This window comes from Vidua chalybeata, chromosome 10, assembly GCF_026979565.1.
Source record: "Vidua chalybeata isolate OUT-0048 chromosome 10, bVidCha1 merged haplotype, whole genome shotgun sequence".
NCBI lineage: Eukaryota > Metazoa > Chordata > Aves > Passeriformes > Viduidae > Vidua > Vidua chalybeata.
Window position 1 is genome coordinate 9,725,829 of NC_071539.1, and position 16,246 is coordinate 9,742,074.

The window sequence follows — 16,246 nt, forward strand, 5'->3', positions numbered from 1 at the left end:
CCACAAGATAATCCTTCAGCTAAGGCAATGTTAGCAGTGCATTTCACATGTGGATTTTTGACCAGAAGCAGTAAGAAGTTGAGACCAGACCTTTCAGATATTATGTCCAATATCTGCAGTGGAAACAAAAGACAGAGAGATTTCTCCAACCCATGAGCATTATACCCAAGAGCTGCAGCACTGCCTGGCAGCCCTGCACACTTCAGAGTAAGACCACGCTTTCTGCAGAAGTTTTCAATGCAGGGTAACACATCACACCACTTAAAACACATGTGTCCTAAATGAGCAGACACTCTCTAGGTGACATCTTCCCTGCCTTCACTCCTTCAGCCAGTAACCCAGTGATACTACCTGTCACCCCAACTCATTCTGCACTGATGGCATCTAACCTGATTAAGCCACTTTGTGATACCAGAAGACATTAACATTCATACAAGCAAGTCCTGTCCTGCTAAATAGGACTGCATTAAAATGACTGTTTCACACCAATGGAAAGTCTCACTACCATGAAGCACCAGAGCAACCAAGCACTTTTAAACAGCAGCAAAGCTGAACAAAACAATTCTCTGGAAGAGCAGGATGCGTTTATTAGAACTGTCAGGGGAAAACAGCAGCTACTTCCATTTTCCTGCCTAAGTCCAACAATTTGTGTGCTAATATTAGTTCTCTACTCATCAATTCCTTTTTGCATTAAAATGTTTTTAGTTATTAGTCCCCTAAAGAAGGTGAATTTGCAATTATTAAAACTAAGAAAAAGGAACAACATAAATTATCAGGGCAGCCACACAGACAGATGTGTGGCAGGAAGATACTGCACACACAATGCAGGGATTATTCTGGGTATACAGACCAAACTCTGCTCTTGCTTCACTCCATTTATGCTTTTTCAAGCTCTCACAATTTTTATTTATGAAAGCTTACACTGAGGTTTACATGTTCAGTGTAAATGGTTTGCTTCTTACATCTGACCTCTTAGTACACTGGAAAAACACCTTACTTTGCATTAGCAGCCTGGAAGAAGGCCTCAAAGGCAGCCACATGCAGACCAGGTGAACCTAAGCCTTCAGGTATTATTTGGAACAGACACAGAAACAGAAGCAACATGTGAAACTGTTTGTCTGTTGAGCTGAGCAGCAGAATTCCAGTGCCACTGTTTAGAGTACATCGTTCCCTTGACTCTGGGCTCAGCTTCTGGGTTTGAATATTTATGAAAACAGACATATGTTACAAAGCTCATTTGGTGGACTGTAATCCAGAATTTACACTGTAATCAAATCTTTAGAGAACTAAATTATGGGTGGAGTGAGAAGGCATTCAGCAGAACTGCTGATGTTCACACTGGTGTCTGAACTGACAGAGCAGCCCTTGCAACAGAAGGCAGGAACACCTCACTTGGGAAGGTGAGACAGGGCTAGAAAGGGAAATCATCCACCTCCCTGGTCATGGTGCACTGCCCCTGTGAGCACCTCTTCCCTAATACACCTTCCTCAGCTCCTACTCACATGTACATTAACAGAGCACATGAACAGAACACCCAGGCAACAAGCTCAGCAGGAACCTGCCAGCTTTGGCACCAGGACCCTGTGCAGGGCAGTGAGGTGTCTGAGACACTGACAAGGGACCAAGGACAAAAACCTGGCTGCTCAACCTGAGCACATCAGCTGCCACCTCTCCAGGTGATAGCAACAGGTTACAGCAGATCAACTGAGAGCAGGCATTCAGTGAACAAGCACTGGACAGCTACAGTAGAAACAGTCCTTATGTCATTTATTATAAAAATACAAAATATGTAACTCCATCTCAAGAGCATTCTGTGTTCATATAAGTTCTGCATACCTGTGCATTGTGAGCCATGGATCACTGCCAGGCCTGGACACTAAGTAAGTGTGCCCTTTCCAGAGTTTAAAGTCAATGGAAGCAAAATTGTTCTATGAAAGGGTGAGAGACTATCCTGCTCAGACTTAGGGGCCAGGCCAACCCAGACCAAGAATTGAGACTAAAGGTCTCAACACTCAAAGGCATAACAGGCCCACATGCTTGTTCAGGCTGTTCCTACAAAGCAAATGCTTTACAGGAATGGGAATTTTGACTGGATCCGGTCCCAGCTGAAAACATTCCTTGCTGCAGGGGAAAGCCTGCTTTGGCAGCTCTGGCTGCAGCAGTTCAGGAAGGTATTAACCTCACATGGAGCCAATGCTCCACCTCTTGGGAGAAGGTGCTGGGGTACTCACCTCCTACAAAATGGAGCAAGATGTCAACAGCCAGCCATTTCTTAAGCTGTTGAAGCAAAACCTACCAGAGTTTGTCTAGTAAAGCCCTTTTTATCTGCTATTATTTTTCCTTCCAACCACAGCAACAAGCACAACCCAAACTACTGTGTAAGTTTATTTAATATGCTATGAAACCCACAAGCTTTGTTTCTCCCTTGAAGTCTTCAAGCACTTCAAAAATTCTACAGCATTTGGAAATGCTACCTAGAAATTTATTTGGGCAGCTTCCAGAAGGAACACTAAAATGTAGACAATGACTCATTTCATCTTTCTAATAAAACACACACCCCATTCTGATAACTAGTGCTGGCCAAAATGACATGGCACTGAGTTCAAATGAAGCCAAACACAGAACCTTGGAAACAGTGAGGAAACAACAGAGACTTTGAGATATGAGAAGGATACAGCACCATTCCCTGCCACCAAGGGCTGTCATTTATCAGGCTATTTACCACTTCTCCCTCCACCAGTCAATATTCATGCACATGAAGCCCAGGAGATTGTCAAGAACAAGATTTTATAAAGAGTTAATTACAGGAAATATTGGCAGGTGATGTGCACAATGCTTCTGGCAAATGCAAGCTCTTAAGAACAAGAGCATTAATAAATTATAATAAAATAGGTTTTCAACTGTTTGCATGTTGTATCTATCTTCTTCAAAAGATGAAGTTATTCATACACTTGCCTTCTTGAAGGAGTGAGCAGAAGCATCTCACAGTAGTGGGTTTTCATAAAGTAAAGGTGCTACCAGAATATTGCAAAATCATTCTTGCACCCTAGCAAGTCCTAGCATTTCATCTAAATGGGGAAAAAAAAAATCCCAACAGCAATCTGGTCCTGGTTTCTTCACATCTTAAGGACAACAGGCCAATATGATTGAAGGAAGATGGAGAAAAAGGCCATTATGACTGAAGGAGAATGAAAGAAAAGGCTTGACCTTGTTTATTATTGTCTCATTTTGCCAAGATGACTATCCTAACACAAAACCAGCAATTGAATTTACTTTTTCAAGTAGTTCAACATGTAGTTTGTCTCCAAAACTGCTGACTTAATTGCCCTGCAAGTTGCAAACATATCCTGAAGTTGTCATTGATTTCTGTTATGATGACCTCATCACATTGTAATTTAGGATTCCATTTCACAAAATAAACTTGTTAATATTTTATATCTGGCACTAATATGGTTCTTAAATCTATCAACAGAGGTCAGGAAAAATCACATTGGCTGCACATGGAGGAATTGTTTCAACTCCAAAGAGACCAAACCCCCTTTACTCCTGCTATCCCTTTTTGGCCCTTAAGTAACTTGCAAGTTCAAGGAGTTCATGTAATTACAATTCTTTATTTCACAATCCTTTATTTAAACTATTTAAATTCTTTGAATTATTCATTTAAACAAAGACTGAGCACAACAAAGAGGAGGATGAACACAAAGGGAAGATCACAATGTAGTTAATTCAAAGGCATACATCTACCCTTTTCTCACAATAAAAATGGCTTTTAAAAACCAAAACACTTTGATTCTTAAACTTCTGTTTATTCCTGGCATTTTGGTGTTGCAATGCTCAGTTCTCAAAACTCTGACAACATTTATTCCCAAAAAAATCCTGAACTATTTAAGGAAGATTGTTTGCTACCATCTTCCCCAAATGATCATCAGAGAATTGAAAGTATTTCTAACCCAAAGCTCACTAATAATAAGTTAACCAAAAAAATATATAAAATCCCAGAAGAGACAAAACTGAGCAGCAATGACAGGAAGCTGGCCAGGCTCTATGACACAATCTTAACTAAAACTGCCATCTTTCACATGCCAAGCATCACCAAGTATTTAGAAGCAGAGAGATGATACATAAAATTTAGTTTCTCTGTAACTCCATCAAGACTATACAGCTTGTGGGACACAAGAACCATCACACTCCTCTTCCTAGGTGCATATTCAGCAATTCAAATACCCACATCCATCAAGTCAGACCCTTTGGCACACAGTGTCCAGCATGTCACTCAGGAATCTAATCAGATCAAAATATGTCCTGGCAATCTAAAAATGGCTCCTTTTCTGAAGACCTCCATTCCATCACATGAGAGTTAAGTAATTTTTTCAGATTGGCAGAGAGCTCCAAAAAAAGTTTCCCATGGATAATAACTTAATTGGAAGCATATCCCTCAAAATATTTCTTTTACTTTTGAGCAAGAAACAATAATGGTTATAACCAACTTTTGGGGTATTTTTAAAAATCAAAATTTGTGTATTCTGTGCTTAGTTCCTGAATTGGCAGAATATTCCAGGTATTATTTATTAATCTGGAATTTTGTTTCTGTTTGTTTTTTAATATCTGTAGTGCTTCTTTGACTAGACAATTAATTGCCTTCTGTATCTATATCAGGCAATAATTTGGCATCAAGCTGTTTCAGTTTCTGGCCCCATTTTTAAACAAGCAACTGACTCCCAAACTACATATCTCATCCTGTATTTGCTAGCCAACTATTTTAACCACCTGCTTTTATCAAGCAGAAGTATCACACATGACTTGGAAGTCAAGGTTTCCAGGCCTCTTTGGGAAAAGAAATCTGCCTTATTACACACCTCAAATAATCTGTGTTTTCACTAGATATTTTCCTACCCACATTTTTCTTTAGGACAAACAGAGTCTTTCACCTATCATCTCAAAAAGCCAGAAACTCCAACAGGCAGACTCAGCAAGTGACTCATGTTTTAGGATGGCTGACTGATTCAGAGGAGACTACAATTCCCATCTCAAGAGGATTAGGGTGCTTTGCAAACTAAAATTAATCAATCCTCATAATGTCCTTTCATATATAAATCCTTAATTCTTTCTGGTGGGAAACCAAGGCACAAGAGAGCTATATAATTTTATATATAATATATAATTAATATAATATATATAATTATATAATTATATATATATAATTATATAATTAATATATAATTTGTCCAGTACTAGAGCAACACAGAATGATTAAACCTGATCTCCTATATTGAGGCCTGGCATTCCAATCACCTGACCAAGGAACAAACAATAAAAACAACAATTAATTTTTTTCCACAGAGAGCTAATTCAACTTCACATTACAGAAACTTTCTATCTTGGAAGACAAGGGGATCCAACAGAAATTTAGTGTTCTCCACTGGCTTATTCAAGTGAACTAATTCTTGGCTTATTCACTTGAACTACAATTCTGGTAATACAAACAACATTCCCAGATTCTGCTCAGTGAAAACTAACATTTTTCTTTCATTTTTTAAAATAATTTGAAGGAACAAATTGTCTGCCAACAAATTTTCGTGTTCCATGACTTAGAAATACCCAAATACATGCATTTGTAGATTACCTTCTCTGACTTTCCCAAGTAAAATTTTCCACTGGACAGAGGCTTTTTTCCCTCTTCCCATCCAAATGCAGTAAAAAGGTGTCTGTTTTTATCACAGTTCAATTTCTAAAATGTCATCAATAAAAGCAACCAGTATGCAGCAGATGAATAGCAAAGTACCAGCTACTGCTCTGCCTCAGCACTCACCAGAGCAGGTGAAATGTGGAACCTCAGAGCTTCTCCAATGTGGACTTTTAGTCTGTACAAATGTTTGCATATCATCACCTGCCACACACTCACAGGGAACCTACTTTTAAAAGCTAAAGACAGCATATGCAGCCCTTTTCACCTTATGAGCAGGAAACTCCATTAAAATATGGAGTATTTGTTATAAACTCACTAAGCCAGTTCTGAAAGTTCTGAAGTTGTTTCACCTGAAAAATGAGCTACAAAGGAAACATTGTTCTAACAGGACCTCTCTGCATGACCACATCCAAAACTAAGCTTAGTATCATCAAAACCAATGTCTTTACAGTCACTTTCCTATCATTACAAGATGCTTTGAGACCTTTTTAAAGAAGAGCATTTATTCTTGTAGTGCCCAGAGTTAGAATGCTGCCATCCATCAGGCATGTTCCCATCATTCAGAGCACATGCTCTAATCCAAGCAGGAACTTCCCACTGTACATTCAGCTCTGGCTCTTTACAAGGCATGTGCAGTCTCTTGCCAGTGCTTACGTGCAGTGCCAGGCTCTAAAGATTTGGCACCCAAGACAATTTCCCACCTAAGAGGCACGTGAGGTATGTGAGGTGTGACACACTACCTTTGGGCAGGTGATCTCAGTCTGCTGGATCATGATAAGGGCAGATGCAATGAGAGCTCCTTGACGCACGTAGTTCACAGGATCATTTGTCATTGGCTCAAGCAAATTGATTGCTTCCTAAAAGAAATGAAGAAATACAGAGTCATGGAGTTAATATTACTATTTTTAGAATGCCAGGATTCAATTCTCCAATGGAAGGTTATCAGATTGATGCTATCAGATATACTTTAAAAAATGTGTTGCCTGTTCTTGGCAGATGAAGCAGAAATCTGTCTTTCTGTAGATTTTAATCTAAAAATTGTGAAGAAAAAGAAAAGAAATGCCAAAAACAAGTGAAGGATGGATGGAACAAGGTCTACCTGCAGAAACAGGGCAACAGCTAAACAACAGGAATAAGCAACAGATGCGTTCATCACATTAGATTCCAAATTCTTTGCCTTATACTTTATTGTTAGAACCTGTAGCATTCAGCATCTTTTAAGCAATCTCTTGTTCAGAGTGCCCTTTTGTCCAAACTTAAACTGAGGACACGAGCAAATGCAGCTGAGTGCAGAGTGCAAGAGTTTCCCAGTTCAGACCCCACTTGGTCTCCATTAGGGGAGGCTTTTAAAAACAAGTTAATTTTATACAGAACATTATTTCAAAGAACTACTTCTAAAGTAATATCATGCCTTCACTAAGACTTCTTTTGGCATCTGAGCTATGTTGGAGGCTGTACATCTTCACCTGAAGGTGACTCATTCACTCTTCGGCAAGCATTCAGTACCATGGATAAAACACCCACTATGACAAAACGCGGAACTTCTTGATCTCCAAAACTCAATCTATTTGGGCCTTCAAAACCTACTAATAGAAGCTCTGCAAGACATGTCTCTGTGTAATCAGATGGTTTAGGTCATCATACAATGTATCTGGAAATAAAACAAGACTCATTCTTGCGACTAAAAGCATTTCCACTTAAATTAACTTGTCAGATGCAGAAGGTTAAAAATAACTAACTCCTTGATTCCACCTTCCACTTGAGAATAAAGCAACCTGGATAAAAATAGGACTCTCAGATCTGCTTTCAAATCTGCATGCTTTAGCTACTAAAGATGGCAGGCAGTGCACGTCAGCATTCTGTGCTTTTGGCAGCACAAGTGACACTCGGGAGCGCTCACGCAAGAGCCACAGACCAAAGGTTTAATACAGGAAGAGATGAGACAGATAAACAAGAGATTTATCAAAGACTCAGAAGCATGACATATTACTTTGTCTGTGCACCTGTTCTGAAACTGCAATTCTGTACCACTACAGATTATTATACACATGTGGGAGAAATAGAGGGAGCTTATTCCCAAGTTTCCTTGCTGCTTGTTCCAATGAGTGCTCACTTCCCTCAGCAGAAGTGGAATCCTACTATAAATGGTCTGTCACCATCCATGAGAATTAACCCTCACTGATACTTAAAAAGTGAGAATACATAAAATGTACTTGTTGTTAATTACACTCCTGAAACTACAAAACATTTAATTAAATTTCATTGCACTTGGCTTTACTACATGGATCTTCCATAAATCGTGTGTCACAGGAAAGATGAAAAGAGCTAGAAGTTAAGCAAAACATCTGCTGTTTTCCTGTCACTGGCACTCCAAGGGCAAAGAAGTATTGATTTTGGAGTACTGAACATAGATTTAAAGTTCAGTGGCAACTTGACAGTAAGAAAACTCTAAGAAAAATTTTGAAGACAGAATTTCAAGAATGTGGCAGTAATGTATAAACACATTCTAATTTACCTATTCTGTACAAGCAGGAAAAGAAACTCTATGCCCAGAAAAGTTAAAGAATTTAAAGTAGTGCTATACTCCAGCTGGCTGGTGGTGTACATGGGTGAGAAATCCATCTGCATGTGTGATGTCTGCACACAATGTGTCTGTCGCAGGAGGGAGCAGGAACAGTCTTGGCCACAGCTGCTCCTTTCTGGCCCTCACCTTGTTTCCAGTGCCTGCACAGCAGATCCCCAAAGCCATGGCAGCCCCATAACGCACGTGGGGATTGTAGCTCTCTGACAGCAAAGAAACCACGCTCGGACACTGCTCTGGAGTCCTAGAGAAAGGCAAAAAAAAGAATATTGTTTATTATTAGTGTTCTTCAAAATATGGTGACTTAATTCTGTTCATATCTGAAAATTTCAAATCGTTCTTCCAGACGGTGCATTTTTTCATTTCTCAAAACTTAACCAGAGGGGAGGAACAAATGGGCTAAGAGAACAAATTAATAAACACATTAATAAACTTCCCTATCACTGCAGATAATCACACACAGTTCCCACTACTGAATTCTTCCTTACTGCTTATTTTCTGCCTTTAAAAGATCACCCAGCAGAATGATGTATCTATTGAGGCTGAAGTCTTTATCTCCAGAAATCATGCCTTTTTGACAGGCTTTCCACTAGCAGAGGTTTACCCTCCACAAGACATACAGCACTAAATTTCCCATCAGTAGACACAAAACTCACCTCCAGTATTCAATCAACCTTCAAGGTTGGTGGGTCCCAAACTCCCTTTTGCAATCACAGCTTCTGCCAACTCCTCCTCACCCCCACCCACTGCTGTAAATCACAGCACAGGAGGAAATGCTGATACAACACACACTTCCAATCAGTTTATGAGCAATGTCTACTGCTGCCTCCTTACAGTGTCATGCTGGGACTGTTGCTGCCTTTTAAGAGATCTGAAATAAGTATATATGCTCTATGCCTCGCCAGCTGGGAACCAGTGTCCTGCTGGTCACTACAGCAACAAAACTTCCAGCCCAGTGCTGGAAGATGAAAGAGAGCCTTAATTTCCCACAGCCAGAAGCATACGTTGCTCATGCAAACAGCTTTGTAAATATTGGGTTCCTTTGTATCTTCATGGTCATATTTATCCCTGGTTTAATTTTAATGCCATACAAACCACTCCATAATATCAAATACTGCCAATTTCAGCATACTGAGTCTCATGGCACAATGAACAGAAGAGCAATGCAGGAATGCAGTTGGTAAGGAAACGCTCATGAAGAAGAAAGATGTAAAACTATAAATTGTATGTGATTTCATTGTATCTGTTTATAGAGAGAACATCATCTGGCTCTTCATGCCATCTCACTGTGTCTTGCAGCTCAGACTAGCATTTTAACTGTCACATTCACAATCTTATAAGCAGTCTTGCAAGCCATTTACTTCTGCTCTAAACTGATTTCAGACTAAAATGTACCTAGGAAGAAGGCAAGAGCACATTAGTCTTCACTTCCTTTCCTACATCTACTACATTGAAAGATGGAGGGTGGAGGGTGGCAGCAGTACCTGCTTGTACACAGGAATAATGGCATCATGTAAAATCATTGCCTGTCAAGGCACTCAACAACTCAAGAGAGAAAAACCACTATAGAATATACTCCAGCATGGGTTTTATTTAAATGAATAGCTGAATCATAAAAAACAGTAACGAAAAAGACTTTGAGCAACAATCTAGTTCATTCTCTTCTTTCATTGAAACAGGGGACAGAAGACATGTTCATATAATGACACACTCATACTTCAGTTATACTCTACACACATAATCAATTCATTTCTACTCTAGCTATTCCTGTTTCAACACTTTCCCATGGTCTCCTCTGACAGCTAGTCCTGAACTCCTCTTTGCACTCTTCTTCCCTACTCCAGCTGACCACAGACAGGCAGCACCACCACACAGGCTCCAGTCCTCCTCCAGAAGTGCTCAAGGGGCCCAAAGGCACCCAGGCTTCAGAGGCTACTCCATTCCTCAGCAGTAATGGCAACAAGCACCTACATCTTCCCCCACCTACTACTTCCATCTGAGTCTTCCCAAAGCATCCACATGAGGAAAGAATCCCACCTACCAACATCATCTTACAACCCCCCCCCGGCCTTCAACAGCAGCAAAAAAAAAAAAAAAAAAAAAAAAACCAACAAAACACAATAGAGAAGAAAACACCAAGCTGCTGGAAACTGCTGCCTCTAAGATGAAGCCATGATGACAGATGTTAAGAAAGGGAGAAAAGCTGGGCAACAGAACAATTCTGTTGTGCCCTATGAATGAAGATGACAAACTAAAAGACACATTTAAAACTATCTATCAGTCTCTTGCTCAAATAACAGCTTAGACATTGTTTTCTTTGAAATGGGTTGATGTGGAGACCAGGAGACACAAATCCCATCGTACATGAGGCCAAGCATTCAGCTGCACAGAAGACTTCAGCTCTTGCACAAAGACCCTTAACACCTTTGTGTTTGCTTTACTTCAGGTAATGTTAAACAAGCATATTGTGAACCAAATAAGAGAAAAACACTTTCTGGCAAAGATGTGATTATGCACTCTGAAGCATTAATCATTAAATTCCTGTTCAGAAAGCTAGATTTTATAGAATCACTAACTTGGACACACATTTGTGTCTGCAGGCTCAGAAGTTCTAACACAGTTTTTATTATAAAATCAGGATTAATGTACACTAATTGATTTTTGAATTCTCAGCCAGATGTAAATTATTTGTGGCCATTATCTGAAACACTTTTATCTCAAATAGATCCATAAAACTGTCAAACATTTTGACAGGAGGCCTTCCATAAATCCACTTTGGGAGTTGCAGCAACTGAACAGGTCCCACCACTTTCCTCAGTTTTCTCAAAACCTTAATCTTAAAAAAATGTCTTCTCACTTAACAGAGATCTAGGGGGCAGATCAAAAAGTGGGAAAGAATCTTGCAAAAGTGTGTATTGGAGGAACAGGACCTCAGTGCACGAGAGCATTGTTGGTTGGCATCAATGCTTAAGCAGTAACATTTGCTTACTCCTTTATTGCTGAGATGTTTGTGATTGCAAAGTCTTACACAGTGTTGCCAAAGGTCAGCCCATATAAACCCAAACCCACACTCCATAAAATTTATAAAGCAATTCTGTCAAGTGATCAAAAGAAAAGTTAGAAAGCCCTCATAAGCAGTCCCGGGTTGCAACTGTGCTCCCATGGGTATTACTTCCATCTGGGTAATCCAGTTGGGGACTATGTTTAAAACTGACCATGTTCTCCTCCCCCTGGCCCTTCACTGAGAGCACAGCTCCTCGAGCTGCTGACGTGACCTTCAGCACAACCCAGAGGGAAGAGGGACAGTCCCCCTGCTGATGGAGGAAATTTCTGCTTCACTGGTAGCAAGCCCCACACAGACTCCCAAACCAGGTCCACCCTTCTGGCTCCCTGCTGGAGACCTTCAGCACTCTGCTGACTGCTGATGGCTGAATCAATGTAGTTACAGAGTAGAAACCTCTGGTGGCAGATGGAGAGAAATAATGAAGAGTGTGAGAAATCTTAATAACACTACTAAAAAAAGAGAAATGCTTTGTCACAACTCACACTCAGCAACCTGCTACTCCTACTCAGTCCTAATACAGATATCTGTCATTACTGCAAGTTAAACACAGAAAATAACATCACATGAAATACCAGAATAACATTTGGAGATTCAGTGGGTGGACATTTTATCTCCAGACACAATTTTTTCCTCCCCTCTTTAAAGTCACAGTAAAAATTCTAAGCCTGGAGTAGATTTGATATATTTTGAGGACAGAAGCAATGTACCATAGTCCTCTAGCATGACCTTCCCATCACACAGTCCAGTCATTTCATCTTAAAATTCCTACGTTAAAGCCTAAGGCATGTCTCTAAACTGGACTGTGTATCTTAGAAAAATAGGCAATGTCTATTTTTGAAAACCAAATTATCTTTAATGCACTGGTTCCTTCCTTTTTTCCTAACACTGGTTTTACTCAAGTAGTGTGCTTTTGCAATTACACTTTACTACAACAGCAAAATGATGACAAAAAAATGGCCCAATTATTTCCTTCATTTTATCTGAAAATTGCTCAGCTGCTCCTACATAAGCCATGAAACCACAGACGTCAGTGAACCCAGACCTGTACACAAAAAACCCCAACATCATAACTAGCTTCAACTTTGTTCTGTTACCAGGAAACTAAATTAATAAAGAAGCCAAAAATCTCAAGAAGTTTCTTCCATGGGACTTCAACAGTGTAGTCAGCTACAGTTTTGTTTCCACCCTACATCAGGATAAGTTTTACTGTTGTGATAAATGGGCTGCAGATGAAGGACTTCCTCCAAGTTCCAGTTTGGTTTGTTTCAGAAGTCAAACAGGATCATAAAGAAAAATAAAGATGCACCAAGACAGCAATAAGAGATTCTCACAAAACATAACAGCTGGCATTTTATTAGTTTTACTCACCAACTGGTTGCTCTTGAAACCTCCACAAGAAACAAACACCCTACACTATGGATTTTGAATCTTCCCAGAAACTAGAACCAGTGAAAACACAGAGGAGCTGCCTGCCTCCAGCCTAGCTGCCTTAGCCTCAACTCTGAACTCCTTTCTGGAGCTGTTATTTCTTGGAGATATATAAATATACACACAAATGTCATATTCTCTCCATTAAAAGCTGATACTTAGCTTGTAAGTAGCCTAGAATTTCTGAGAAACCAAAGATAATTTTGCATTCTTCATTACTTCCAATGAGAGATGAAAGAAAGCTTTTCTTAAGCTTCCAGGGCAACAATTAACAGAATGAAAACCAGTATGTTGATTGTTAACACAGACTAATATGAAAAAAAACCACCCAGGTCAGCTGGACACAGAAGGTGGTCAGAATCTCTTTCTGTCCATGGTGTTGACCTAAACTGTTTTTTTTTCTGAAAGTCTTTACAATTGCAACATCTGCAGATATTGTACTTCTCATTAGGCTTTGCCTCCAAGAGCCTTATTGAGCTACTGAAAGTTGAGGATCACAGCTACACTGACTCTAAACAATCCACTGTAATCTTTTTTCCTCCAGGACACATGCAACAAGATAAACTAAAAGCTCAGATTGCCATATCTTGAAGCACATTCCACTTCAAGTGTCTTAGATCACAGATCAGTTAAAACCACATGCTTTGAGTACTTTATCTCCAATCCTGTAAGCTGCACATCTTCAAGGTTAATGCATTACTGTCATTTTTCTTTATATTTCAGCAATTTTTAAATATGAAACTCCACATATATAAAAATACATTGTCACATCAGTAAGTAAATATACAGAATACTCAAAAAAACTCCTCACACTGGTCTCACAATTGAGACTAAAAATGGAAGCATCTGAAGCATCACTAACATGCACTTATTTTTTAGTCTAAATATTTAAGGAGTATACAACTCACTGAAAAATGAAACATCAGAGAATTGAAGAACAATGTCAAATATATCTTCTAAATTCCTCATTAAGTGTCCCCAGTCATATTTCAAAAGAGTCTAAATATTTATAACTTTTAAAACTGTTGGTCATGAATTAATCATGTTATACAGAACTATTTCCATAAGTTGTTTTAGTGGTGCAGTGGCAATTAAAAAAAAAAAAAAGGCTTAACAGAAGTTTCATTTCATCCATGAATGAGTTAACAAAGGAGAAATGCAGATATTAACTACACAGTTTGTGGTCATTTCTGGAGGAGGGGATGTGCAACAGAAAGGGAAATATAGAAAACAGAAAACCTGCAGAGAAAAATGCAACAAACTGATATATTCAGAGTAGACTAAATATTTCGCCTCTCTCTCTGGACAAAAATGATCCCAACTATTCCCAAACCAGGAATTTCCTGCAACTATCTCATGCACAGCACAGCAAGTGAACTTGAATGATATGTACTGACTGAACAGCACTCACCAGAGACAGCTCATATCTGATGGGGACATGGCTCTGTAAAATCACACTGGCAGTTTGAAAACTGAAGCAACAGCAAGGGATAGGAAATAAAACCAGTATCTATTTAATATATAATATCAGAATATATAATATATAATATATAATATATAATATATAATATATAATATATAATATATAATATATAATATGTAATATATAATATGTAATATATAATATATATCAGTTTACAGTGGACCAGGAGTGGGGTCTAGCAAGATTTAAGGTTTATCATCATTAACACAGGAGAAGAGCTGGACACAGGGGCTGGACAGTGGCCTGCACAAAAAGCCTGGCCAGAAGATACAGTGAAGAACCTGTTGCAGGTCTGTAATAGATATAGAGCAGGATGTGTTTCTCAAATGATTCAAACCTGGTAAAGGTCAGAAAACATCATAAAGGGTAGGTATGTTTTTCATCTCTCTGAAATTAAACAATGCACCAAAGAGGTAAAAATGCTTGCAAGCCAACCTACCACTAAACTTGTAATTGGTTTTATCTGTATTTTAAGAATAATTACCTTTTCAACTAGATATAAATGTACTCATTAGCTTTCATCAGAACAATCTGCAGTAAAAACTTCAAGTACAGCTAGATTAATGTCAGGATATCCTTCAAGATTTATAAAATATAAACCAGAAGTTGATTAGACATAGTGGAGCTTAAGAAAAACTGAATCCAAATGCCCATTAGCCAAATAAGGTATTGTCCTGTCTCAATTTCCATTTTTTATATGTTTTCATGTGCTCTGCTCCCTCAGTACTGTCAGTGGTGACAATAGGGAGGTGGCCAGATAAGGAAACAATATTGCCATGGCTGGATTAATCTTTATTTTTGTAATATATACTTTTCTGATTAATAAAGAAATCAACTCTCAAATGTAAATAAATACAGCATGGAATCTTACTGACAATTTCCTTTAAACAGGAAAAGTAAGGAACAAGTTAAAGCTACTAAAAATTCTATTGTATGATCTGAATATACTAAGTATTTCTGTTAATTTCTGACAGCAGCATTCTCTTTTTGGCCCCACATTACCTGCATTCTAGAGATAGATTTTTTTTTCTTTTTTAAAGAAATAGAAATTGATGCACAGTTCACTATGGACCTGATTTCCAGCTCAAGGCTGGTAAGCACTAGCAATTCATGGAATGTAATGGCTGGTGTCATACAGAGGGTCAAACCATGATCTCATGGTCTATTCTGGCCTTTACTCAAGGACTTATTACACAATTTTGCAGCTAATATCCTTGGAAGTGAACTCTATTTCCATTTTAATGCAGAACTATAAGATGACGCTGAGGCTATACACACATCTGACTGAAAGTTGGAAGGTAACAAAAGAGAACACTCAGGATAATAAAAAGCAGCTGCAGAAGGAAAGTTTTAAAGTAACAGTGCACACACTTTAAGTGTGCTAGACAATACATTTATAAAGTTAGGCAAGAAAAAACCTGGAGTGTTTACAGGGCTGCAGAACTTTTTAGGGTTAACTCCAGGAAAAAACCTGGAGTGTTTACAGGCAGAACTTTTTAGGGTTAACTGTGCTTCCATCTAGAAAGCAAGTGAGCCCAGAGAGCGAGCAGCAGACAGACAGAAAGACACTACGGCGCACAGAGACAGAACGTTGTAGTGTGAAGGGTAATTTCCAGGACCTGCACATCCTGATACAGCTCCAGGGAGCACACACTGTAGTGCTGGAGCAGTGAATCAATTAACCCTCTCTGTCTGGTTTCCAGCCAAACCCCCCCACCCACTCACTTCCCTGCTTTTCAAACACTGGAGCTGGACACACTGGAAGGAGTCAATCAAGAAACAAGGGTAGCAGCAAACTGCGAGCTTTGCTTGTGAACAAAGAGAGAGCTGCATACAGACTCTGCTGATCATCTAAGTAGAATCAACAAAGAATGGAAGTTAAAGGACAGCAAAAGCGATACAACCTTATTTCTATCCTTTTTTACATGTGGTAAGAATTATTCTTCTCCTCCATTTCAGGGCTGGAGAAAATACCTGGATGAGAAGAAATACAGTTTTCCCAAA

At 39.0% G+C, this 16,246-nt stretch overlaps 1 protein-coding gene across 1 annotated transcript in view; it reads right to left on the reverse strand.

The window, feature by feature from the left end:
• The window catches only part of PSMD1 (proteasome 26S subunit, non-ATPase 1), a 66,772-nt gene that overhangs the window by 13,789 nt on the left and 36,737 nt on the right, over nt 1-16,246 (reverse strand). The window contains exons 17-18 of the mRNA XM_053951482.1: nt 8,397-8,511; nt 6,427-6,543 (exon numbers count right to left, since the gene is read on the reverse strand). Of these exons, the coding sequence (XP_053807457.1) occupies nt 6,427-6,543; nt 8,397-8,511 (232 nt within the window). The remainder of the gene's footprint in view (nt 1-6,426; nt 6,544-8,396; nt 8,512-16,246) is intronic.